This window comes from Psammomys obesus, unplaced genomic scaffold (assembly GCF_907164565.1).
Source record: "Psammomys obesus unplaced genomic scaffold, mPsaObe1.curated_primary_1811, whole genome shotgun sequence".
NCBI lineage: Eukaryota > Metazoa > Chordata > Mammalia > Rodentia > Muridae > Psammomys > Psammomys obesus.
Window position 1 is genome coordinate 8,130,859 of NW_026596064.1, and position 27,706 is coordinate 8,158,564.

General features: G+C 40.3%; 1 protein-coding gene across 2 annotated transcripts in view; it reads right to left on the reverse strand.

Annotated features, from left to right (window-relative positions):
- The window catches only part of Fgf12 (fibroblast growth factor 12), a 558,915-nt gene that overhangs the window by 190,962 nt on the left and 340,247 nt on the right, over positions 1-27,706 (reverse strand). For both annotated transcript variants that reach the window (XM_055624928.1, XM_055624927.1), the window contains one exon: positions 23,109-23,219. In XM_055624928.1, the coding sequence (XP_055480903.1) occupies positions 23,109-23,219 (111 nt within the window). The remainder of the gene's footprint in view (positions 1-23,108; positions 23,220-27,706) is intronic.

Sequence of the window (27,706 nt, forward strand, 5' to 3'; positions counted from 1 at the left end):
GAAAGAAAGAAAGAAAGAAAGAAAGAAAGAAAGAAAGAAAGAAAGAAGACTAACAAAGTTATCTGTTTAAATATAAAAAATTGTACTTCTTTGTATGATTTTAACTTTAATTTCAAAAGATATCTGTTCTTTTGTATCATTTATTACAATGTATTCAATTTGTATTTTGGCTGGGCCTCCCTCCCTCATCACCTCCCAATCCCACACTCCCTCCCTCTTCTTCCCCTATGCCCCTGCTGTAGTCCACCGATAGGGAAGGTCCTGCTCCTCTTCTATCTGACCCTGGCCTATCAAGATATCGGTTCTTAACTTGTCACAGGCAAATATATATCTTGGCTGATTTTCCTACACATGCTATGGTTAGCAATACCTCTACAAATGCTATTTGACACAGACGGGACTTCCTATGTTGAAACACCCCTCCTGAAGACAACTTCCCTTCAAAGGCTACTCCCAAGGCAGTGATAGCAGATGCAATGAAGAGTCAGAGGTCCTGAGAGTGGGACTGTGGCGGCAGTGCAGCACTCGATTACTAAACCTTGCTTTGAGGACAGAACCTGGCCCCCCTTATTGTTTAAGTCTGCATAATGCAAAACCTTCCCTAGGCTTGACAGAGAATGTTACTGAAAGCAGCATGAGTGTGCAAAGTACAGATTTAATGCAAAGTACGTATGCACTGTAAATAAAAGCATCTACTAGAAAATATCAAATTAAATGGTTCTTGTGAGAAAGAACACAGGAGGAAAAAAATCTGAGAATAATGATGACAACCCCCCATCCCACTAATAAGAGAATTCTCTGTCTGAAGTTGGGAGGATGGCTGATGAAGCTGAAGCGGATGAGAAAAGCCATTCTAAGCAATCCCTCTGCGAGGAGCTTAAGGAATGCACAAATACCAGTGAGTAACTAGCACAGATGGAGAACATCCTCCATCAACCACAGGTGATAATGGATTTCAAGGGGAATGCTTCTAGAGACATACCCCTCGCCCCAAAGATTCAGGAAACAACTTTAAATAAGACTTTCCAGTGTTAACTAAAATTCTACTCATCTGGGCTCAGGGGTCCTGGCTCAGCAGTTAAGTAGCACGTTTGCAGTACTCAGGAGTTATCCTCCTGACAGCCACATCAGATTATCCAAAGCCTCCTGCTAACTCCAGCTCGGAGGACTCAAGAGCACCTCCCTGCACACAAGTGTGCGCACACACTCACCTGCATGCACTCGAACAAAATCGGTTCTCTCAGGAAAGATCTTTGTCTTGCCTCCTAAAGTCGCAAAAAGCAGCAAGAGCCTCATGGAGAGAGCATTCTCGTTCACAGAAGCCCTTCACCCTAGGTGAGAATTTCTACTGTGTGATCGTCATCCTTAAGGTCCCGAGGAGAGAGGCTACTGGACTCTGCCCCATTCCTGAGATCTGTAGCATCTCCTCATGCCATTTCCTTGCTACTGTTTCCTCCGTCCCAATCTCTTACAACCTGAGACCAGCCTGCATTTACCACTTATCACCTGGCACCCACTCCATCCACGATGACTAGCAGAATACAGCATTGGCCATTTCCTAACTTCCTCTTGGCTTTTAGCTAGAATTGGTTTTCTCCTATTTTGTCTTCTGTCTCTTCCTGGAAAGACTATATTCCCACTTAAAAATGCAAATAATTGTTTTTATCGGACTTTAAAGATTTGTATGTGTTCACTTTGTATCCTGGCTGTGGCCCCCTCCTTCATCTCCTTCAAGTCCCACCCTCCCTTCCTCTTCTCCTCTATGCCCCTCCCCCAGTCCATTGATAGGGGAGGTCCTCCTCCCTTTCCTTCTGACCCTAGCCTATCAGGTCTCATTAGGACTGGCTGTATTGTCTTCTTTTGTGGCCTGGCAAGGCTGCACCCCCCCCCAAGGGGAGGTGATCAAACAGCTGGCCACTGAGTTCATGTCAGAGACAGTCCCTGCTGCCCTTACTAGGGAATGCACATTGAGACTGAGCTGTCTATGGGTTACATCTGAGCAGGAGGTCTAGGTCTTCTTCATGCATGGTCCTTGGTTGGAGCATTGGTCTCTGCAGGTCCCCTGGGCCCAGATATTTTGGTTATGTTGTCCTCCCATGGAGCTCCTGTCCCCTCCAGGAGTGTGTGTGTGTGTGTGTGTGTGTGTGTGTGTGTGTGTGTGAATGTCTGTGACCTGGTGAATATACATCATGAGTGTGTAAGTATTCATCAGGGCCCTAAAGAAAACTGTCAGGCTTAGTGTTACAAATGGCAGTGAGCTGCCCAAGTTGCGTGCTAGGAACTGAACTTGGGTTCTCTGGGAGCGTAGAAATCACTCCTATATTATAAAAAATTTATAATTCATGGAGATTTTCTATTCAACCATTTAGCTCTCCAATAAATGACTTAGAGACTTGTTATGCTTATTAATAAATTAGAAGCTCAATAACTGGGCAGGTTTACTTTATACTAATTCTCTAAGCTAGTCTGGCTATTTTCCAGCCATATGCTCCAAGTTACTTGCCATATAATCTGTCTGAGCTGTTTGTTGTCCATCAGGTCAATTCTTCATCACCATGTCCTTTCCCTCCCTCTTCTTCCTCCTGCTCCTCCTTGTGGTCCCTACCTGAGACCCCCAAGCCTGGAAACTGGAACTCTGCTTACCTCTTTTCTGCCCAGTTACAAGCTGTTCATCTTTTTTATTAACCAATCAGAGATAATTGGGGAGCAAAGTTTATACAACATAGATCAGTGTACATGAGAATGTATTCGTCCAGCCTGCAACCAGATCTCAGAGCCCAGAATTCAGCATTTGTAGACACAGAGCACCAGACCAACTCCCAGCACTCTACCACTGATCCATCTCTCCCATGCCATCTTTTCATTCTTCAAGCTCTTATTTATTTAACTCCTTCTGAGTCGTTCAGAAGCCCATCAGAGATAGTAGGTCCCTTCCTAGAGGTGTCTCCACGGTGCATGTTGGGAATGAGCCTTAGAATTATTGGTTTACCTATCTACCACCATTCCTAAGAGCAGATCTCTTCAGGGGTCCTCTGTAATGTCTTGCCTGGTAACACGGACATAGTTTGTATTCTCTGTATGAGACTTAAATGTAAGTCTACAGAACTTTGTAAGTGCCTGCAAAATGTGCCTTACTTAGAAATATTTATCACTTTCGTGGGATCTGTAGTGCCACATGCCAAATGCCCTGCAAGCAAGAGGAGAGGACTGGATCCAACAAGCACAACCTTCAGTGAAAATGCATTCCTCTAGGAGTTCTTGTGAGGTTTTCGCTTGAAGGTACTGGAAAATTTTTATTGCTATTCATGTGGCTTAATATGGAACCTCGGTCTAAGAAGCTGTTATTCAACATTTTCTGAATAAATAAATGCATAAGAATCTTCTTGTTTGCTTATTCATATCCTTTCTAGGTCATATTTCCATAATTGACTATGCAAGAAAAATTGAAGTTAATATTTACTGCACATGAAATGCATTTAAACATGGAACCTAAGAGAAAAGAGAAACGCCATATATTCTGAGATGTGAAACATGGAATGCAGGGGCTTATGTGGGAGAACATCTATGTGCTGTGTGTCCTGTATAGATAGAGTGACGAAAGGTCAAAAGGAATGGAAAGGAAGCAGAGAGTTTGTAGAATCTGTTGTAATCAAGAAATTACAGGGCTGTTAGGATTGTTTTTAACCTGAACTTTCACAAATAAAATCACCTAAGTAGCTAAGTAGAAAGCCTCAACTGAAGAACTGTCCCAGTTGTTTTGAATGGTGCAGTAAGCCCCTCCCATTGTGGTCTGCACCTCCATGAGAGCTCAAATAAAAGGGTGTGGCAGAGGGATGATTAGCCCCCTTTGCTTACTCCACCTTCCTTCTTGCCTGCCTGCCTGCTGCTGATGATGATTCTTTCTCTGATATCAGAAGCATTTCATTCCCAAGCATGAAAACTAGCAGCTCTCCGAGAATCTTCTGGGCTTGTTGTCCAAGACTGGAACTGCTGAGACATTCTGCCTTGTGGACTGAGCAACTGAGGATTGTCACTCCTCATGGAGATCTATTGCGGGAATACTAAGATTGTTGAGGCTCTCAACTTCAAGGAACACATAGCTACAGAGTCTAAGCACTTGGGTATGACTCTTCAGTGGCTATTGCTTTAAAGCTGACCTAATTTAACACGTGCACACACACACACACACACACACACACACACACACACACATCCATCCGCAGAGTTCTGTTCTGCTAGAGTGCCAGGAGTAACACATATACACGTTTCAAAATGATGTTGGAATAGAAAAATACCATTCTTTAAAATGTTATATTTTCAAATTAATTTCCAGCTCTTTATTATATGCCTCAAGTGACAAGAAGGTTACAATAAATCCAAACCATATATATAAAATACACAAGATTCAGCCAATACAGTGACAAAGAAGAAAGGGAAGGTGGTAAATGAAGAGAAGAAGATAGAAGAAAAAAACACCTCTGTAAAATCACTTCTGAAAGATACAAACTCAGTCTATTCACAGAGAACATTTTAAATTTCATCTCAGTTATATTTCATATGTCCACGCTTATGTCAGGGAAGATGATGTGTAGGCTTGCATGTAAGGTTTAGAAGGAAATTTACAGGAATCGTCCTCTCAGTCCCTCCTGTGGGTCCCAAGGATGGAACTCAGTTGCCGAGCTTAGTAGCAAGCATTTTTACCCACTCTACCACCTCACTTGTCCCAGAAGTAAGTTGTAAGGACTGATTTCTTTTTGCTTGTAATAATGAACGGGTATTAAAAGCACAGATGCATTTTAAACTCCTGATTGAAGGGTTTTTTTTGGGGGGGAGAAGGCAATAAGGAAAACAGAGTCATATAACCCATGAGAACTCAGCTGGAAGATAGTCAGAGAGAATTAAGATATTTTAAAATATTTTTTTCTAAATTACAAGCTGTTTTCAACAGAGACATTTTGTTAAGGTGTCAATAACATCTCCTAAGATACAAAGCCTTAACCTAAAGCAAATATCCAGTTGTTTTCTCCTAAGTCCTAAAAACTGTTGAAATATTTCTAGTTGTAGTATTTAATAATATTTGTAAGCCACTTTACTGGTATTTCCATTGTCATGAATTTAATATTTGTCCTTAGTATTTATTTTATCACTCACTAATGTCACTTCTGCAACCTTTCTGTTCTCAATAACAAAATGCCACGGCAAATGTTCAGCAAAATAGAAGACGGTCTCTTCTATCCTTCAATGCAAAGGTGATTATATAAATGATGGGAGAATGAGACTTGCTTATTCAATCAAATTTATTATTGGTTTCTCATCCACATCCTACAGTACTGCACACATATCACCTGTCATATATCTTTTTCATGTCTGTGTATGTGGGTGTCTCTGTAACTTTGGTATCTTCGCTAGTATTCAGTAGACAGATCACTGATTTGCCTTTCAGAAGAGTTGCAATTCTGTTAAACTACTCTAGCTATGGCTAATGTAAATTTGCATGGGTGACATTTTACTGTATGCATAAATAGTGAGTTTGGTTTCTGAAATTAAGCTGCTTTGGTAATTTTCTTTGAAAAGATATTAAATGTTGAAATTTTTTACATTTTCATTTTGTAGTATCCAGAGTTCTTTGCATAATAGAAACACAAACAATAATATTTTGCTTCTTAAAGCAGCATTTCTTACAGAAGATAGGAGACAAAATATTTTTAGTGAGGAGCACAAGATCAGAATGAGGTGTGGTTCATGTTGTGACATTACCCTGATCCTTAACCACTTTGAGATCTTGGCAACTAGAATTCATTGCTGTTTACTCTGTAGAGCCCACTTAGCTTTTATGAAGATAAATTAAGATAATAAAATAGAAAGAAACCAGATCTAAAGATAATCAAGTCAAAATGCAAAACCTCATTAACAAGTTGGTTGGTCTTGTTGTTTTTCAGTGTCTAAATCTGGAACTTTGAGGGTAGGAGGGCTGGATGATGGCAACCCTGTGTTTTCACTGGGCTTTTAAATATATATATATATATATATATATATATATATATATCCTGAGATAGGAAAAAACTGTTGATTTCACCTTATGCAAATGCAGATCTAAGAAACACAAACAACATATACTTTCAATAATGTCATGCAGAAGACTGCATTCGTTCAAGGCTGTGCTGACTCAGTACACTCAGTCCGGAGCCCTGCTTTATGAACAACTGGCCAAATAATCACACTGGCTGATTTGGTCTCCCTGATGAGTTTGTTGACTTATGGAACTGATTAGTGGCCTGGGGCTTAGAGACTGAGATTTCTCTTCTAAGCACTGCCTGACAGCGCAGATTGTGATTTCCGGCTTGGTGAAAATGACCACCCTGGTGATCTCTTTCTTTGAGCAAAAGTTAGCAAATATGTATACCTGAACACTGAGAGAGGGAGTGCCTTTAGGTTTTAATGGCGAGGCTACCACCTCACATTCTTCATGGTGGTTCAAAGATGCTGAAAAAACGCTGCATAATTAACAAGTCAGTTCAATCTGAGTTGTTTTTTTTTCCCCCTTTAGGATGAAAAATGAAGCACATCACTATCGATAATGGAAGCAAATGCCTGTCATCATTCATTCTCAGCAGCCAATTTGTCTTACACAGAAGACGTGTCTCCCAGCCCGTTTGGAGAATTCAATGAACAGCACAGGTGTCGTCAGTCCACAAGATCAATCAGTCCACAAGGCAAAGCATCCAAGAATCCTTGCACACTGCAGAGCTTTTATAATTATATCTCCCACACATCTTCCACTCAATGCCGCAGGAATGTTGGTACGATTTTTCTGTTAGACTTATTTCATTAATGCAGCATGCGTATTCCAGACACTGAGGAACTTATAATGGAGTGGTAGGCCTTGCCAGCATGGCAGTTAGTTTGTAACAGAAAAACAACAACAACAAAAAACAAACAAACAAAACAAACAAACAAACAAAAACCCACATGTGTGTCTATATTTACAGACCAGAAAGGGCAAAATGTGGTTTTTCAAGTTTCATAAAGGCAGCCAACAAATGAGCTGATCTGAAACTTAAATCCTGGGGTGACAAGACGAGACTTTCTTAAATAAGAGAGGAGTTAAGCAATCAGAATTCAAGTCCCTGTACAAAGACATGTGAGAAACAGAACAATGGTGAGCAAAATTGGAAGCCTGAGACAGAAATTTCTAGGCACCTAAGATACCGCATCTTTCTCAAGTATGAAACTTCCGTTCTAACAACCACACTGAGAAGGTCCAAGACACCTTAGCAGAGTAAACTAGTTTCAGCATACTAGAGCTAGACTGTGAGCCCCATTAGCGTAAAGCACCATGCAAAACTATGTCTCCCTCGCTCTAAAACTATTAGGACTGCCACAGAAATAAATACAATGTGGTAAAACGTTTTAGAAACGGAGGGATTAGCCTTTGTATCTGCTTTGGAAACACTGCTAGTTAGAGTCTTTCAGATGCGCTCAGTAGACTCCTGTCTAGCAGTGTTTCCAAAGCAGATACAAAGGCTCATGACCAAACCTTCGGCAGACTACAGGGAATCATATGAAAGAAGGGGAGTTAGTATGATGGGGAAAGGATAGGAGCTCCACAAGGACCAAATATATCTGGGCACAGGGTCTTCTCAGAGACTGTCATTCAACCAAGGACCATGTATGGATATAACCTAGAACCTCTGCTCAGATGTAGCCTGTGGTAGCTCAGTAACCAATTGGTTTCCCATAGTGAGGGGAACAAGGACTATTTCTAACAGGAACTCAATGACTGGCTCTTTGACCTCCCCACCCCCCAAGGGAGGAGCAATCCTGTTAGGCCACAGAGGAGGGCTTTGCAGCCAGTCCTGAAGATACCTGATAAAACAGGACTGGATGAATGGGGAGGAGGTCCCCTCCTATCAGTGGACTTGGCAAGGGGCACGGTGGAGATGAGGGAGGGAGGGTGGGATTGGGAGGGAATGAGGGAGCGGGACATGGCTGGGATACAGAGTTAATAAAATGTAACTGATAAGAAAAAAATAAAATTAAAAAAAAGGGAAAAAAGAAATGGAGGGATTAAAAAGAATTTAAAAACAAAATGTTGATTTCTTCCTTATTATTCTCTAACTAAAAGCTGTGCTTCCGCTACTCTATAAGGGAAAGGGTGGTTGTTACCAAAGCTTAGCACTACTCTCTTACCTGCTACATTGTTTCCAAAGCTTAGCACTGTGGTCTCACCTGCCTGCAATTACCAGAAACTTTCCCTGTTTTCTGCTTCAACTTGCTACTCCCCTAAATGTTATCTGAGCTCCTCTGAAACTTAGCTCTCCCAGTCTTCCATACAATCCCTTTCCAAATCAGTTCAACTCATTTTTCTCCGACATGGCAGGAGCTCCCTTCACCAAGTGATTTCCTGGCTTCCTTATCTGAAACTCAATTTTTCTAATCTTGGCTTATGTGTTCTGTTCCTATTCTTCAAGATTCAATTTAAAACTAACCTCCGCTGAGTCCATGGCTTTGGAGGATCTCTGATCTCTGAAATCTCATGATTTGTCTGATTACCCCATGGTACCGGAGGCATCTTACATCAAGTTTTGTTTTCAATTGCAGGTCCAACCTCTCCTACTGCTCTGAGAACTGAAAGGAGGCGTGCCAAATTCTTTTGTGTAGCCGCATAACCGAAGGCTGTTAGCCTTCAGGAAGTCACTATGAATGAAAGTGGGGTGCCCACAGGACAGCCATTGTAACAGTCACTGGAGGAAGGTGTCTGAAGCCAAGCGAAACGAATGTTCTGGGAACTTAGTGGTGCCTGCTAGGCACACTGGAGGATCACTTTTTACAAACCAATTATTTCCAGCTTCATAGCCTACTTTTAAGATAAAATACTGTAAAAAAAAAAAATCCAGGAGAAAATGTGATGATATCCCTGTACTTTAAGCCAATTAAAACTTTTAGAAAAAGTTGTATAACGGAAGAACACAAATTTGGAATGCAAACCTCAAAAGTGAAACCCAAAACATGAGTGTAGCTCACTGGTTCACAAAATGCTGTATATCGCAGCATTCTAGGGATTTTTTTTTTTTTAATTCTGACGCCTGTGTCACAGCCACCTCAATTAAATAAAAAGCTCTGTGATGGAAAAGCAATACTCTTTTAACCCTGCGGGTGATTCTAGTGTGCAGAAATGTTGAAAAGCAATCTTGGATTCAAGAGACTAAGGTTTGAGCAGGCTCCCTGGGAATGCTGCCGCTTCCCAGACCTTACCAGCCATGACTGGGTCAACACCCCTCACATGCTCAAAAGGACATCATCTGCAGCCCTTGGAGTTTTTGTGAAAAAGCAAAATTTAGGAAAAGCAAAACCCTTATCCAAGATTCCTGGAATCAAAATGATCATGTTAACTGGCCCCCCTTGTAGAAACAGAGCTGCACACTTGAGATCTGAGGAGTGCTTCACCTACAGCAATGCCACCCCGAGTGTGGACTTGGTGTAGAAGTGACAGCCCCAAGCCCGGCCCCCAGAACCAAAACGTGAACCTAGTATAGATGTGACCATCACCGCCACCCCTGCCCTCCCCCACGCCTTGTCCCTACTTTCTACTCAGAAGCTCTGGGACAGACTCAGCAGGGTCATCTTCTAGACAGTGGTAAAGGCATAGTGTATGGAAAACAAGGAAGAACGAATCAGTGTTCTACATGACTGCGCTTTATTTGAGGTGGATCTCAAACCCGTTAGGTAGCTAGATGGACCCTCCACTTACAGATTGCTGGGATTATAGGTGTGTGTCACCAAACTCTGTTTCATGTGATGCTGGGGATCAGGCCCGGGGCTTCCTCCATGGCTCTACTAACTCAGTTTCAAGCCCAAATCCACAGTCTAGGTCATGTATAAGAAACATTGATTTTGGCGTTCTAACTTCAGTGATTTTTGTTTCTTTCTAGATAGTTCTGTGATAGATAGCATTTGAAGCCATTGTTCAAGACTGTTACAATATGACCAGGAAGTAACTATGTTCTTTAGCACAAAAAAGGTTGGTATTTCCCTGCCAAATTATCAATGATCAAGGGCCAAAAAGTGATAATTCCAACCTCCCCTAAGGGACCCCCTTAGGGGAAATGTGAAGTTTCCCCTAAGGAAACTTTAATGCAGTCACATTTCAAATTCCATTTCCTCCAAACTAAACCATTACCTCCTAGAGAAAGACATCTCTTAAGACTCCAGAAGCTATGAACCCATATGCAGCTCAGGAAACCTGTGAAACTTGTAAGACCTGAGAAGCTCAGAAGGCTACTACGATCAATCCATTAGTTGAGCCAGCTACAGTTGGGTGGAATACTTTGACTTCTTGTTGGCATCTTATCAAAGGTGAACAGACATCTGTTCACATTTCCCCCAAGAAAATCCATGCAATGCCCAATTAAATTAGTCTTGGATTGATTTTCCCAAAGATGAAAGGCTTAGGTCTAAGGCCTAGAGAGTGACCGAACTACAAATGGCTTTGTACGCAGTTCCTCAAGCCTGTGCTCAAGTCCTCCATCTCCCTTGAAATTACTCCTGATTACACTTTGACAGGCAAATGTTTCTCCTGTTTAGAGTTCTTCCTTCTGTGAGTGTGAGTTGGATATCAGTACACCCCGATCCTCGCCTGCCCAAAACACAAACGCAGAAACTTTGATTCAAGGTGCTAACCTTTCCAGGTTCACACAGCTGATAAATGAAGAGAATCCTATGTTACTCAGAATCCTATGTTACTCGTGATTGTCACTCAAGTCCCGTGGGTTTTCTCCTGTGTTGTGATTAGAGTGTGGGAAATGAGCCTAAGCACATACTGAAGAAGCAGTAAGAGTGATGGCTCCTGTGAGTCCCAAAGAAGAGGCAGCCCTCAGAAGCTGTCCAGAATACTTTGAGAGCTTCCACTGGAATTCAATGGAGTCGGTTTAATAATCCTGTTCAAACATACAGTGACATGTGCACGTGTTTCACATTCTGCCTCTGTGTCAGAGGAAGCAGTTTATGAAGGGCAACCACACTAGATCTTCGCAGAATGCCTGCTAATTACCACTCTGCCTGGGATGCTGGGAAATATGTAATAATGTACATACACACATACAAACACACACAAATATATACAGTCCACCCATGTCAAACTTCCCAACTCAGATAGATGAAATAGGAAAACAGATCCAATGTCTTTAAAGTCACCGTATAATGGCTTACTACTACTTTCAAGCAGCACTTTAATTAACAATCAAACATATTGAAGAAAATCTCTCAAGTTCAGTGTTTACCCTGTCTTTAAAAAAAAAAAAGCATCATAATATTTATCCATCAGTTACATTCCCTTCTTATTGTTTGCAAAGTGTTGTCAGCGAGATGTACACACACAGTGTGAGGAAATGTTAGCCACGAATGGAGGGATACTCACCAGGAAAGAGACCCTGAGGCTATGGCCTAGACTAGATCATGGTTTCAGGAGTTAAACTCATTGATTCCAACCCTAAGCCTGTTATTTAATATCAGCACAGACAAGGGATAATTGTTTAATCTTCCTTTGCCTCCTTTTAGTCATATTCAAAATAGGAAGAATTGCATTCCCAGTTCTGACATGTTTGTCTAAGATATAGATACACAAACTTCATAAAATTTTTCATATATTAAATAAACACTTAGAAAATGCTCATTAAAAACATTAACTATTATGATAGACATATCCAAAATCCATAAGTTATAAAAGAGTTCTTGGGGCCAGGAAGATAATTTCATGGGTAAAGACACTTGCTACCAAGCATGATGACCTGAGATCAAACCACAGGGTAGAAGGAGAGAACCAGCTCCCCAAAGAGGTGTCCTTAGACCTCTACATGTGCTTCCTGGCATGTGTAAATTCACACACAAACACACATAAAATAGACAAATGTACAAATATCAATGAAATCATGTTTGGCACATGGCCATTTTATTTTCCTGACCTCCTCATTGAAGATATATAATCCATCCTTTAAATTTGTCCTAAAAACATCGGTCCACGTGAGTATGCATTTAGGATTTGTCCCTATTTCCTTCCTTACTTGATAACTATGGCTAAATAATTAAACTAGCCTCTTACAATAAACTCCACTACCATGAACTAAGCACATGGCATACTGGTCCATGCTAGTTGCCAAGGTATAATTGTAAAGAGGGAGGATCCAGCCTATGCCTGGAGAGTAACCAGCAGGCTGCACACACACAATAGATACTCGACGGTGTAAGTAAGAGATGCAGGTTGTTTGGAAGACAAAGCAGGCCTTATAGTGAAAAAAAAAACCACAAAGGGGTTATTGCAAAATCAAAAGACAGACAGCCTTGCTTTAAGTGGTGTCACACAATTAAAGAAGCAGCCTAGGCAAGTATGGACTGAGAAGAATGTGTGGTTCAGGTGGACAGTAAAAAGAGTTTATTAAATAAGGAGTTCGAGAGGATGAAAATAATTAGGTATCCCAAACAGAGCATTAATCATAGAGACCGAAATTCATCTAAACAACCTAGAAAAAGTAAAGTGATGTACACAGAAGATTAGAGAGAAGGAAGGTAAGCAAGAGGAGGAGGGCCTACTCTAGTTTGATGCTGAACAGAGCAGATGTGTCTGAGGAACAGCAAGGTCAACTTTAGGAAGAGAGAGAACAGTGGGAAAGAAGTTGGAAAGCAGGAGGTTGGATTATATCAAACTTTACCAGGCAAATTTCTGTTTTCCTCTTAGTGATGCGTTAAAATAAAAACGTTGAGCAGTGAGGTTGTTTCGTATTAGGCCTTGACTAGGTCATTGACTATGGGGGATGAGGGAGAAACCTTGGGAAAAAGAATTAGCTAGGGACTTACGGGGGGATACAAAGTGAATAAAGTGTAATTAATAAAATTAAATTAAATTAAATTAAAAAATAATTAGCTAGGGAACAACTGCAAAAGTCAAAGATGAGAGGAGGTGGCTTCAGGTATGTGTACTCCTTGAAGGTATAGGGACTTACGTCACTCTTAAATTTGGTATACAACCTACTGTGTTGCTGGATCTTACACCCCCTTTGCATATACATTCTTTCAAAAGTTTAAAATATAGCTGTTGTCAACTTAGGAACTTGAAAAGTTCCCAATTTTAAGCATGTCCTTTATAAACCCATCATTTTTCAGGGAAGAAAAGCATTAAAGATTCCTCCAGTTGGAGAAAGAATGTAAGGTGGAAAGCGAATGAGCTGACCCTCTCAGTTTGTGTAAGCTGTTCCTTATTGTTTCAAAAACCCGGAAGGAGAGCCACACCTATCCTGGACTTGAAAGTCTTTGGGATTTAAGCACGTAGAAGAAGAAAGAGAAAAGTAGATGCGTCCATTGCTCAAATCATTTGGACTATTTTCATTTGAAGTAAGTCAACACATGCATCCCTGCAGGTTGAGATCTTGGAACGTGTTTCTTGCTTGCCAGAAGAACAAATAAGGAAGTCGTATTCGAACAGGGGAACACAGATGCAGCGAGCCCTTGAGTGTGATCTGTGCTTCTATAAATGGAAGCATAGGGTTTGCAGGCAGCAGAACGTGGCAGGGAGCGGTTGCTGAGCATACATGGAGGCGGCCTGGCCTACCACAGTGTAAGTGCTGAGAGAGGTTCTGGTGTGATTAGGGTGACTCATCCGCTGATTTAGTTACTTTAGTGTTGCTGTGACAAAACACCTTGACCAAAAGCAATTTAAGGAAGAAACAGCTTATTCTGACACACGGTTTAAGGGTCCATCATGGAAATCAAAGCAGCCAGAGCTTGAAGCAGTTGGTCATATCACATGCATGATGAAGAAGCAGTGAGGGCTGAGCACAAGCTGCTGTTCAGTTTCCTTCCTCCATTTATAGTCTAGGAGCCCAGCCAGGGGAATGGTGCCACCCACGGTGGGTGGGTTTTGTTACCTCAATTAACATAATCAAGATAATTCCACATATGCTTCTAGATCCTTTCGAGTAGATGATAATAACCACCATACCAGGTGAATAAGACCGGTGATTTTCCAAGAAAACAGACTTAGTCTGTAAAAGCTCAAAAGCATAAAACTGTGTGGCACACAGGCTTGCTTGCACCATTAAGTCGTTTGTCATTTCTCTAATTTGTCTGTCTGGAAGGCATGTGTTTCTACAAAGTCCTCCACGTGGTGCTGACAATGCAGGAGAGAGGATTCCACATTTTCTGAACTATTAGAGCATCTTTCAACACCTTCCAGTGTAAACACCGCAAACTGTTTCTTCTAACAGCCCCTGTGAAGAATTATGCTTCTGCTAAATAGCCACTTCCTATGAGCCACTTGCAATTCTCCTGCCCCCCTCAAAATAAACAAGCAAACAAACTAGGCCCTCCAGCTCTAATGACAAGATAACAATAATGGATGGACTTTACCAAGAATCACTGAGCTCTAGGTACTGTTAGAAAAATAATTTCATAATTAGCCCATTTAATTGATGAAAAATTCCTGAGATCTAAGTGATACTATCTTCTCATTTAGTGAAGAATTAGAGACATAATCAAATTAAATAACTGGCCCCAAGCACAAACAGTTATGCTCAGCCCCAAATCCTGGGTGCAAATGACAGCTCGAGGACATGCAGGGGGCTCTTTGTGTCTTTATACACTTCTTTACAATACGATGTAGTGATTTGCAATTTGATAACTTCATATCTTCTTATAGTATGCCTCTCAGGGAAAGAAGGAGAAACAATAAAGAATTTTTCTGAACACACAGTTATGTCTGCACCAAAAGAAAAGAGCATCAAGAGTTAATGAGATTATCTGTCTCTCTCATCTGGTACAACCAAGCTCAGATAAATGGGAGAAAGTTTACATGACTGACCCAAAGCCAAACATCAGTTACCTCATGGAGCCAAAAAAAAAAAAAAAAAAGGCTAAAGGCAACATCATTCTCACCAGATTTCAGGAATACACTTAGCTAAGTAGTTTTTAAAACATTATAAACCAATGTATCCCACCTATAAATATACTTACAAAACAGTGAAAAAGCAATTTGACAAGAGCACAATTTCAATTGGTTCACGTTATGCTTCTCTGAACAAGCAGTTACACTGGGACAAGAGTCTCCCCATCAAAAAGAAATATCTCATCAAAAATAAAGTTACAGGTCCAGGTTCAAAGAGCAGAGGGAGTTATTTCCCGTGATATATGTAAAGAGCTAAGCTATTCAAGAAAATGAGCCTTGTTCCAAAAATATTATATTGAGGCAATGTCATTAACAAAAAAAAAAAAAAAGCATTTTAAAAAACACCAGAACATCCTTTTTAATCTCCTAATCAGATTGCAAAGCTTTGTCCTTTCTAAAAAATAAAATAAAATAAAATGTCCAGTGGAGTACACGAATTCACAAGCTAAGGGTGACGGCTAATTTTGCCACAGAGAGGAAACCGCGTGAAAAGAGTGACAGTCCTCCACGTGGTGGGATAAAAGCTTTGCTTGGGGATGCCTGCAGGATAATGCATCCACTTATTTCTCCTTCAACTCAACCTACAGGTATAATTTCGCAAGAAATAATGACATAGGCTTAAAATACAGATGGCTTTAGAAAACAAAATTAGATGCGGCACGGCTTTTTCTCTGTCAAGAACTGAAACAAATGTGCTCAAGCAGGTGAATGGGGAAGGTCAGGGCCATTAGGGAGAATGCATGTTTTGTGTCTTTGGAGGCACTAGATACACAAGATTCCCTTGACAGTTTTCCCCCAAGCAACCATTTGGTTCGTGTTTCTGTTCGTAGTTGAGCAGGATGAGCTCCTGCTGGCTTTGGCTATGTCTACAAGCTTGTGACTAGTGGTATCAAAACATCATATGCTTGGTATTGTATAGAAAACATAACCGTGACTAACATTTTGCATTTACAATTAGATTTCAGATACAGGCTTTCCCGAAATGTTTCTTTACACTAAAATCATAATGAGGTTAATATTTTATGATATCTAATAGACTATAATTGCATTTAGGACTGACAGAAATAAAACACTTAAAACACGATAGAATTAAGGGATCCAATTTTATGTTAGCTTTAAAAAAATATGCATTATCAAAGCAAACAAGAGAACTAATTTTTCAGTCAAGGAATGAGTAGTGTTCGTGTGTGAGTGTGTACGTATGTGTATGTTTGAGTGTATACGTATGTATGTGTGTGTTTGAGTGTATATGTACGTGTTTGTGAGTTTGTGTGTGTGTGTGTGTGTGTGTGTGTGTGTGTTACGGGGGAATGAATCTAGAGCTGCCGACATGCTAAGATACTAATCAACTGCTCTAAGATCTGTCCACTCTCTTCAGCATTCCTTGACTGTCTGTAAACAGGGTTTCGCTGAATTGCCCACGTTGGATAGTAGCTCAGAAGGGCCTTAAAATTTCCATCTTTCTGCCTCATCCTTCTTAGTATAGGTCTGTGTCACTAAGCTAAGCAGGACTGAGTAATTTAAACAGAAAAGAAGGGGAATAAAACCATTTTTAAAGTAGACTAGAATAGAAAGGAAAGACAAAAAAAAATCGTTCAAAGACAACAAAATGAACAAAAAACTGTGCAACACAAATAACAAAGATGATGTTATGTAAGTGCAATTTACAAAAAGTACAAATGTCTGTTTCAGAAAATAGCATAAAGAGATGTAGCACAGAAGTAATACAAGGTTAACATGGTACGTAAAGAAGCATTCAACCTAATTCATAACAAAAAAATTTAAAGTTTATGTCTTAAAGTGGCTAACACACACACACACACACACACTATTTTTTTTTATGTTGAGTCCTCAGTACATAGCCCCAGCTAGTTACGTAATAGCCAGCATTACAGATAAGTGTGCACACTGCTTCTCTACATTTGTATACAGGCTCTGAGGGTGGAGACGTAGGTCCTCCAGCTTTCACGGCAAATTCTTTATCCACCGAGACAGTTCCGTTTTGTTTTGTTTTGTTTTGTGAGGCAGGGTTTCTCTGTGTAGCTCTGCAGACCAGGCTGGCTTCAAACTGGCAAAAAATGCACTTGCCTCTGCCTCCCAAGTGCTGGGATTAGAAGTGTGTGCCACCACCACCGGGCTGAGCCAATTTTTCAGCCCACAAGTTAGGTATCTAAACCGTTCCAATTAAATTTGTACTAATAAGGGAAAAAAATCTGCCAGATACACATTATGAATTTTAAAAGATGATAAGGTAGTGAGTGAACAGAAAAGCAAAGGAGGAACAACCAGAGAGAACGTAGTGGGGAAAATACCGAGATTCTAGCCAGGTGGAGCGGGGTGGGCTGGGAAGACCATCTCTGAGATGCTGTCAGTGCCTTCTCTTCAAAGAATGTCAGAAACCCGTGCGTGCTTGAACACATTTGGGTTTAAGGACTCTATAGCAAGCACCAAAGATGTACACCAAGGCAGAGCAAGAAGATGGCAGGAAAGACAGAGGGTTTGGCTGTGGTAAATAATTCGTGAAGGGCTCAGGAAAGTGTGTTTTCTTCAACCTGGATGCTCTAAAGTGGAAGAGCAGGGGTTACAGGGCAGAGTGATTCTATTGCTCTAGATAAGAACGAGTCTTATTTAGAATGCCTTGCTGGACGAAGCAACAGTCCTGATCAGCAAAAGGGACTGAAAAGTGGCCATTCTGTAATTCCTTGTTTTGTCTGTGGTCAGACATGAATCCTGAGTGGGTTTGCTTTTATCTTCAATCACCCAACATCAGAACCTTGCATGACTGTGCCTGTGGAATGGTTTATATCCCACCTCCAAAAATGCAGCAAGCCCCTCTAGGTACAGGGCTGATTCTGCCATTCCTGACGCAATTTTGTAGTTTCTCAGCTGCAAACTTTACTGTGCTTTTATAATTTTGTCCTACGCACTTGTATTTCCTTCCCACAATCATACTGAAAAGAAAGGTCTGAAGGAGACTCCAAGAGCTACCTCACTCCAAGACTACTCTGGCCGCTTGCTTCTCCTGGTCACACCAAGGAGCTTTCCGTCACCATCTCCCCTGACTTCAGGAAGGTAAAGCATGTACTCCACCCGTCAGTCTGACAATGACACTGACCTAGCATGCTGCCTGCTCCACAGTCAGAGGGCACTTTGTGTAGTTTTTGTTTGTTTGTTTGTTTGTTTGTTTGTTTTCAGCAAAATGAGAACATTTGGTTACAATATCCTCATTTTCTTTCCAATGTTTTTACCCTCTTCAAATTCATCTCCTATGTTAACCTATAGAACAGAATGATGGGCTCTTACGTTTTATGTAAAAATATTCCTATTGATACTCTCCATGCTGCAACTGTCTTTTTTTTTTTTTTCTGCAGCAATGTTCCAACACGGCCCTGAACTTTTGTTATCGTTACATTTGCGGCGATTCTTATCTGGTACTGCAGGAAAAAAACCATTTGCTTTGTACTCAATTACATATAATTAGTCTTTTCTCCACGAACAAAAGAGCAGGTGTCTATCAGTTCTCTGAAGATGTCACGGTGAAGTTGCTTTGGACCTAATGATGTCTATGAACCAAACAAAATGTTTCTGGCAGATGCTTATAGTAACAAGATTTTTTTTTTCAAACAATCAACTGCTTTTACTCCCACCCACACAGCGTGGAGAAAGAAAAGACATGTTAACAACTTAAAGGCTTATCTTTTTTTTTCTATTAAAAAAAAAACATTATTGAGATTTAAATAGCTCTCTGGTATTGTTTATACCACTTATGAAAATTATATAAAATTACCATTTCACTTGAAAAGTTTTACTTATATATGTGGAAGGAGAGGATCAGGAAAAAGTTCATTAGTTGAAAAGGTGAAAACTGTATAAACACTACAAGTGAGTAAACAACACTTTAAGTGTTTCCATTTTCCTGATTTTGATAACTGTTCTGCCATTATATAAAACAATGGCATTAGAGAAAGTGTGGGGAGTACAGAGGTGCTTGCTGTACTACTTTAGTTTTTCTAAAGCCTAAAATTACTTCAAAAACCAAAAGTGGTGCTGGAATAATGGCTCCGTGGTTAAGAACAGTAGCTGCTCCTCCAGAGACCATGCATTCTATCCCCAGCACCCAGCTCTCTTTAACTCCAGTCCCAGGGATTCAACACCCTCTTCTGGCTTCTGGGGACAGTGAATACATGTAATACACAGACATACATGCAGGAAAAACACCCATTACATAGAAAAATTACAAAATTAAATTATAAACAACTAAAAGATAAGCCTTATAAAGGTGGGAGAAGTATTTATCCAACCACTTGAAAACCATCCATCCATTCACCCATCCATCCATCCATCAGTTCATACATCCACCCATGCACATACTCATCCATCCATCCAGTTCCCAGTGAATGTATACTATACATGATAGATCATATCTTTTCATTTTTTGGTGAATAAGTTAAAAAGTAAAGAAATAACAGCTACATATATGCTCTATACCCATGGCACTTAATAGTAGGAATAAAATGGATACTAGTTTGGATCTGAAACAGCCACAAAGCCCATGTGTTTAAGGCATGATCCACATCTTGGCACCATGAGCACCCTTAATGCACAAATGACCTACATGAAGCAAGTAAGTATGTTGCCTATAAAAGCCTCATAACCATAATAAAATTGATGACAGAATGTAAAATGTATATGATAACACTCTCCTTTTTAAAAAGTTTAAAATGTGCTAGACAATATGAAAAGTGACATAAGCATGCAGCTAAACAGAAAAGTTATTTTTTAAACTGTGTGTGTGTGATGCATACAGTATGTTGGTAAACTGTTGAAGCTCACTATGAAGCAGGCTTTGGAAGTGACATTGTTCCTCAATTTTAGAGCCCTAGCATGTCTGTCTCAAAGTGTACTCCAAGGCCCCTTGCTGGAATGGGCTACCCCCTCCCAACCTGTGAGAAGGAAGCGAGTGAATAAGGTAGACCAAGAGTGTGAGTATCATGTCTTGAGAGCAGCTAGAAGGTAAACTATCTCCAACAGAGGTTACTATTGTATATCCCATGGTGCAAAAGCTCCTGCAGTGGATAAGAGAAACCAGAAGTTCATCCATAGAATGAAAACCCAAATCAGAACCCAAATTGACTGTCTCCACGACTCCTTTTCTGTGGGATATTGTGAGCCTCAGATTTGATGGTGTCATCTCTAAATATTGGATTTGTTACTGTTTGTTCCTTTTAGGATTTTTTTTTATTACTTTGTTCATTATTGTTGAGAATTTTATACGGGTATACAAAGAAGTATGACATATCAAATGCCAATTTTTCTCCCCTAGTACTCCCATATCCCTACTTCCCCAAACCTATTTCTTCCAGCTTCTTTCTTCCCCCTTTTATTTGGAAGCCTCACCCAAGTGGACCCTTTACTCTGCAGGAAACTTATTCTTCCTAGAACCTCAAATGACTATCTCAGTGAGATCTTCCTGATTTCTGCTTGATGTTTTGCTGATATTTTGGTATTTACGTGTCTGTGTGTCTGTGTACTTATGTAGCTATCTGTCTATCACTTGCTATTTATTCTTTTATTTTGGCTTGCTATATAACAAATAGACTCATTCATTCAAAAGCCAATGCATTGCTATTGTAGGTCATTTCTAAATAAGCAATGTAAAAATTGGGTACATTATTATGCCTGATAAGCAAGGAAAGCAGAATTTCTTCTTGAACAAGAAGTTCAAATACATTGAATTTTTAAATTAACCTTTATACTGATACCCAAATGAATTTATATTAATCTTTAGATTTTGCACTAAATTTTTCTAAATTATTTGATAATAATTTATCAAAAAAGTATGCACAGTAGGTCGTCTTAACTTAAAAACAAATGATGTGAATTTGTGAGTTTAAACCATTTCTGTAAGCATTGGATAGAACACATAATCAGTTATCCTCAGTGTGGGTGGTACATACATATCTGGCATTCTGTTATTACATGTGTTTTTATTGTATGCCTGAATTATATGTGCATTCATGTACGTATGTATATATAAATAGCTGTGGCTGCAGGCATGTGATAGACCTATTCTCAGTGTGGATCACTTCCAATTATTTTTCTGGCAACAGTGAAGGAAGGATGTGCAGGCTCTGATCCCATGCTCTTTCCTATCCTCTCTCCTCTCCGCGGTGCTACACACCTGGCTGGATTCGGGCAGCATCCTGCAGAACATAGAATGGTTGTTTGGCTTGCTTAGAGGTTGAATCTGTCTGCATCAGTTTATAAATTTTTCATCTAATTAGCTTTAATTTTTATGCTTTCTTACTTATATACAATGAATTATCCCTCTACTACTTTCTCTTATCTCCACCCCAACCTTTCTGATCAGCTTCCCCCCATCTCCAGCCAGTTCTCCTCCGAATTCCCTGTCATTTTTTGTGCACTTCTCTTGTGGTCCTGGCTACTGTGTGTTCATGTTCACTGTGGCCTTGTCACATGCAGGAGACAGTATTCTAACCTGCTCATCTAGCTCTCTCTGTCACTTCCTCTTCCAAATGTCCCCAGGGACTCATGGTGGATGATATAAATGCTCCCATTAATTTTTCCATTATTAAAATGTTGTATGGGTGGTGTTGACTGCTACCATTATCCTCGCTCGTCACTTCTTATGTTAAGAATGAACTTGAAGTCTGGAGATACCACACAATTAATGCGAGTGTCACAGCTATGCAGTTCCTTGGCTCTGTTGTAAATGGGCCCTCCACCCCCCAGTCAGACAATCAAATGCAGATGCGATAGATGACAGTCACATATAGGGAGTACGGGCTCCTCATTCTTCTTGCCTGAATTGAAAACTTGAACCACTTAGAGAATGCATTCATGGAAATACAAATCAACAGTGCAGGCCACAATAAAGTAATCAACTGCTCTGCCAGAAACTGAGGGGAAAGTAGAAAGAGATTCTTCATAATAAAATCTCTTCTTTATTGTAATTCATATTTTGTAATGTACAATATTAAGTAAACAAAGAAAATTCAAAAGGGGTGGACCGGAATGTCATGGAGCTTTAAGGGGTTTTAATTATGCCTCAAATGTTAGTGTTGATTTAAGAGTTACAGCACTATAAGATATCTGGTATCCCAAATTACCTATTGAAGTGTGAGAGAATTTTCAGTTTGACCACCAAACCACTTTGATCAGAATCACAAACCATTGGATGGATATTTAGTGAGCATTTATTACACGTCACAAAAGAGGCAAAGTTTCATGTATTCCAGGCTGCCAGTAAATTCATCCTAGGATACACTGAACCCCTGACCTTTTTTGTCTTTTCTCTGTAAAGCTTGATTATTCTCACGCACCTACCAGACTGGGTTCATTCACTGTATGTCATTCACTGTATGACATAGCAATAAAAATGGACAAAATTATAAAAGCAATATGGCACCCTGAGAAAGTGTAGAACGCTAGGAGTTTGGCCTAAGGAACCCATATGATTGTAGAGAAGTTTAAAATTCTGAGAGCTGTTATTCTCACCTCTGAATCATGTGTTATGTTTCCAAAATGCAAATACATTCTCTCATGCCTTGATTAATCACATCTGCTTTTGAACTTGTCAACTCTAGTGCTCAACAACTATTTGGGGGGAGATTTTTAAACAGCCTTTAGTATTTGCAACTTTTATTTTAAAACTGTTTTTAAAGTCCATGTTAGATCTACGAGTCTTTATTTATTACTGTTACATATACTATGATTCCTTATGACGGTATTCAAGTTTTGTCCTTAAACAAAATAAAATAACATATACATATGTTTTCAGTGTTTGCCTGTAGAAGTAATGTTTACTAAAAACTGGGCTCCCAAAATTGTAACTTGTTCTTTACTTGGGGCCAAGATTTAAATATGTTGGAAGGTCTGCCGTATTTCTATGCGCATTTATCAGCTTGACAAAGAAAACTCCATTGGGAAGGCATCCTCCTCTAATGATTCCTGGAAATAAGCCTCCTACCTCAATGAGTACATAGCCTCTCTGATATAGTGCTTTTTTCTCTGTAGAGAGTACAAGAATTAGGGTGCAGGTAGGAAAAATGAGAAGGACTAGCACCCTAAGCCTCCAACATTCCAAAAAGAAGCATGGCTGTGCTGGGCCACACATTCAATTCACACCGCGTTGCAAGTAGATGGTGTTCCTTACTGTAGTCGCTGTTTTCGTCCTTGGTCCCATCAATGGTACCATCTGGATGCATCTGCAGGAAATATCCCTGCTGGCTGAATAACCTTGTCACAATCCCTTTCAGCTGGGGTTCTGTAAGACAAGATGAAATAATTATTCGCTTTTTTTAATATTTTGTTTATAAAAATGCTCACTTGCAAGTTGTTAGAAAACACTCTGTAAGTAAATAAATAAATGCCCCTGTCATAAATACTGAAATTAGCATTTGGAAGGGGTTCATTGCACGGTAATAGCTGTGCTGTTCTTCTTCCTAGAGGCAGAACCACAATACTTGGAAACAGTATGTCATGTGTAAGTAAATAGTGAAGCTAATTATAGTTAGAAATGTAAACTTGTTGAAAAGTGAACCATGGCCCCGTCTTCTACATGAGACATCTTCCTCCAAGATGCCCCCAAGTTTATGATTATATCCCAGAATCACTGAAAAGGCAAGAATGTCATGACAATCTCTAAGTTTCCTGTTGTCATACTGGGGGCCAGGAAGACTTTCATTTTTGCTGGAGGCCGAATACCTGTCAGAAGCTCTTAGGTTTTGAAAAACTCTCGTCAAGTTCATCCAAAAAGAACCACAATGAAAGAAAAACAATGAGAGGATGAGACTTTTGCGGTTACCAGCCTTTCACCACAGAGGGGGCCACTGAAACTCACTTCACTATTATAAAGCAAAGCAAAACAAAACAAACAAAAAGCAAAACAAAACAAAAAAAACACCATAAACATTTCCTTAACAATTTTTTAAACCATAAATGGTCCTTATTTTTCAATATTTTACATAATAAAACCATCAAAATTCAGCACATCTGTATTTCTGTACATCAGCTAATATAAATATTTACATTGCGGTGGTGCCTATGGCAACAGGCTGCTTTCTACAACGTCACCATCATTTCATCTCTAGTGGTAGATGAAAATTACCTTAGGATATTTACAGCTCTAATTATTTCATAAATCATAAGGGAAAAAAGAGAATGCTGTCTCTGCTAGTAGGAACTGAGGCAAATGATAGAAACCGTAATATTGCTTGAAGTCATGGTGTCTGTGGTAGGGACAGCCACTGAATGTATGCCTACCGGCCTCTCAGCCTTTCTGTTTATTCAATACATGTTGTTTAGGAATTCACTGTTTTTTTTCCTCTTTCTGTGAATACATCAGGTAAACTGAACACTTTAATGTTGGGTTTAGTCCTAACAGGAATCTGGTATATGACTTTTCAGGCTGTCTTTGGAAATACAGGGCAATGTTTGTGACATCAAAGGTGTCCTAAAAAGAAAAACAAAAGAGATATAGAAAAAAACCTGGAAATAAGCAAGAAGGGGTAAATACAGAACTGAATTTGAAACCAGGTATTTTGGCTAAAAACATTTTTTTCTCTTCAATTCAATTACATGCTTTTAAATTGTAGATCTAAATTTTCTCATCTGTATAGTCAGTAAGTGAAGCTAAATGGGCCTTGGGTCCCTTCTATGATTTCCTTGTCACATTAGAGTGACAGGATTTGTCCTCCACACTTGTTCTCCATGGATGCCCTGAACCCTACACGTATACCATGGCTATGCCTGAGAAAAGTACAGCTACATGACAAAGAACTGTGATGAGACTGCGTGGCTGGAAAAAGGCTCCTGGTATGGCCCACTCAGCTCGAGGTATGAATGCGGGCATAAGACCCAACAGAAAGCCCAGCTTTCTTGGCATCCTGGGCAGATGATATATCATCTGAATCTTGGTTTTCTCATGTGGATAAAAAAAACAAAAAACAAAACAAATAAACAAACAAAAAAACAGTACTCAGACTGTAACCACTGAGAATGTCAAATGAATAGCTACGTGACAGTGTGAACTAGAAAATGCCGTAAATCTGTACATCTTAATTAATGCATAAAGTTTCAACCATGAAACCCAAGGAAGCCACAGGGGTGAAGAGGGCACTCTGAGAGCAGACGCCATGCCTCCTGGGTCCGTTCTGGGAAAATACGTGTTGAACTCCTGAAGGCACAATGTAAATAGCATAGACAGGGAGATAGAAAAACGACAGAGGAAAGGGACAATGGTCCCTTCAATCCATGTCTTTCTAAATAAGCTTATGGCCACTTAAAGAAGTCCTGTCTTTTTTGGTAACGAGAAGCATGGCAGCTTATTCATTAAAGCCTGCAAACGATTGTTTGTCTTCTTCATGCTCCTCTTTCTCCATCTGCAATTAAATACTGCTTTTGCCATGGTGACATTATCCCTCTGTTGGGACCCTGGGGATTCAGGTTAGTAACTCTTGTTCAGAATAATGAGGCTAGACCTTTACACCACTTCTCTGTGCCAGGAGGAGTGAGGAGGCAGACACGGGTCTGAGCTTTAATTATGTGATGATCGAGAAACATAAATGTCCTGCACCACAGAGATCTTACAGGAGACCAGCACATCTACTGAGCATGCCCAAAGCCTGGGGTAGGACACTGTAAGCTGTGCAGCCCACCTGTAAGGCATTGCCCCATGCTGTTCTCCCAATCCTTACTAGCCTTTCCAGATTCCAGCCCAAAGCAGGCCCTCTATAAAGGTTGCCAGCATGAGGGAAGGGGGTGGTATCTGGCTATATTTGAAAAAAAAAAAACAAAAAACAAAAACAAAAAAACCCTAAATCGCTAAGCCCACATTTCAGCATATAAAGGCCCCCTGTGCATATTTTAAAACATGGTTGTTCTTTGTCAGGGTCTTGTTTAGGAACCTAAGAGACTAGGGGGAGGGACCCGTGCTATCCCTCGAGGAGCAGCTAACGTAAAGCATGAAACATATACCACTAATGGGGGGGGGCTAATAAATGAGTGAAGCAATGTGGCCTAATGGGTCCCAGGAGCAAAGACCAGTTGTGTCCATCTTTGACAAAGATGCCACTTGAGGAACGAGTAGGATCCCCTCCCTGGAGCATTGTGTATTCATGTGCTTAGGAATGCATGTGCATATATGTGTTCCTGTTCACATGTACGAAACTCTGTGTGTATGTGTGTGCGTGTGTGTGTGTGAGAGAGAGAGAGAGAGGAAGGGGGAGGATAGATAGGTAGATAGATAGACAGACATATTAGACAGACAGACAGTAGTGAAGAGGCCTAAGGACAACTTCAAATATTATTCCTCAGGCAGCACCTGCCTCCATCTTCTCTTGAGACAGAAACACGCACTGGCCTGGACCTGAGAAGTAGGCTAGGCTCCCTGGCCCACCCATGAGCTCCAGAAATCCACCTGCATCTGCATCTTCACTGCTAAGGTTATGAGTACCTGCTACCACACTCAGCATTTTCTACTTGGGCTCTGGGGCTAAGGCATCTCCACAGGCTATGAACAAAATTTTCATCTGAAAAACTAAACAAAAACAACGAACCCAAAAATGAACAGAGACATTCCCAACAGAAAGCACAGCAAACAGACTGCCAATGATGAGTCCAGTTAGTGTCCCCACACACACACACAAAATGTTATGGATCAGGAGCGAATTTAATAAAATAGTGAAATTTAATAAGACATTAAAATAAAGTTCATGAAGACCTTTATAAACAACTTTTAGGTTGAGAAGTGTGTTATTCTTTTTTTTTTTAATGTTATTTAATCAACGGGTGGCCTAATTATTAATAGCAACAGAGGTGTTATTTCATTACCCTTTATAATCTAGAGTGGAGTGGCAATACTGCTCGTGTTTCACTCAAATCCATTTCCTCCTTTTCCTGGGCACCCAGCTCGACCATATGTCCTAGCCTGCCTTGCAATTAGGTTTGGCAGATGAGAGAGTGTCATATGGAACGTAAGTGGAAGTGGTATGTGCCATTTTCAGGCCAAGGCTTTCAAAGCAAATACTCTCTTCCACATTCTCTCTGGATTAAGATGGCTAAGCCCTAGGGGGATGCTGGAGCAACAGAATGGAAGAATGCTGTGCCCTGAATAACCAGTAGAGAAAAGAAAATAGCTATCAGAAATACCCACCTTGGGCAATGAGGTAAATAACAAACGAATTTCCATTGGCTCAGTGTGGTGGCTTTCTTCTAATGAGAGCAGTATGGAAAAGAAGAGAGGGAGGGATCTCACTGAAAAACCACAAAGCTCTGGCTCAGCTAGGTGACCAAGGATAACACCAACAGCTATAAATCATGCTGGTAGCGTGTATCCTTGGTACGATGGGCTGAGATAGCATGTTATTTCTGTGACTTCTCATCAAAAAACACATAACCTCTAACTGTGAGAGAAACACAAAGCAGATCACAGTTAATGGGCACACAAAACACTCAACCCAACCACCCCCCCAAACTGCCAAGGTCATCAATGAAAAGGAAACAGAAATGGTCACAGGCAAGACTAGAAAAGGAATATAAAGGGGAACTACAATTAAATGTAATGTGATATTCTGGACCTAAAAAAAAAAAAAATCACTAAGCTAAAAATGACAGAAACTAAGAGGCATGGCGGCACATGCCTGGGACAACAGAGGATGGTAGTCTGCAACAGGAGGATGACCACTGTTAGATAACTCTGCCAAATAGGAAGGAAGGAAGGAAGGAAGGAAGGAAGGAAGGAAGGAAGGAAGG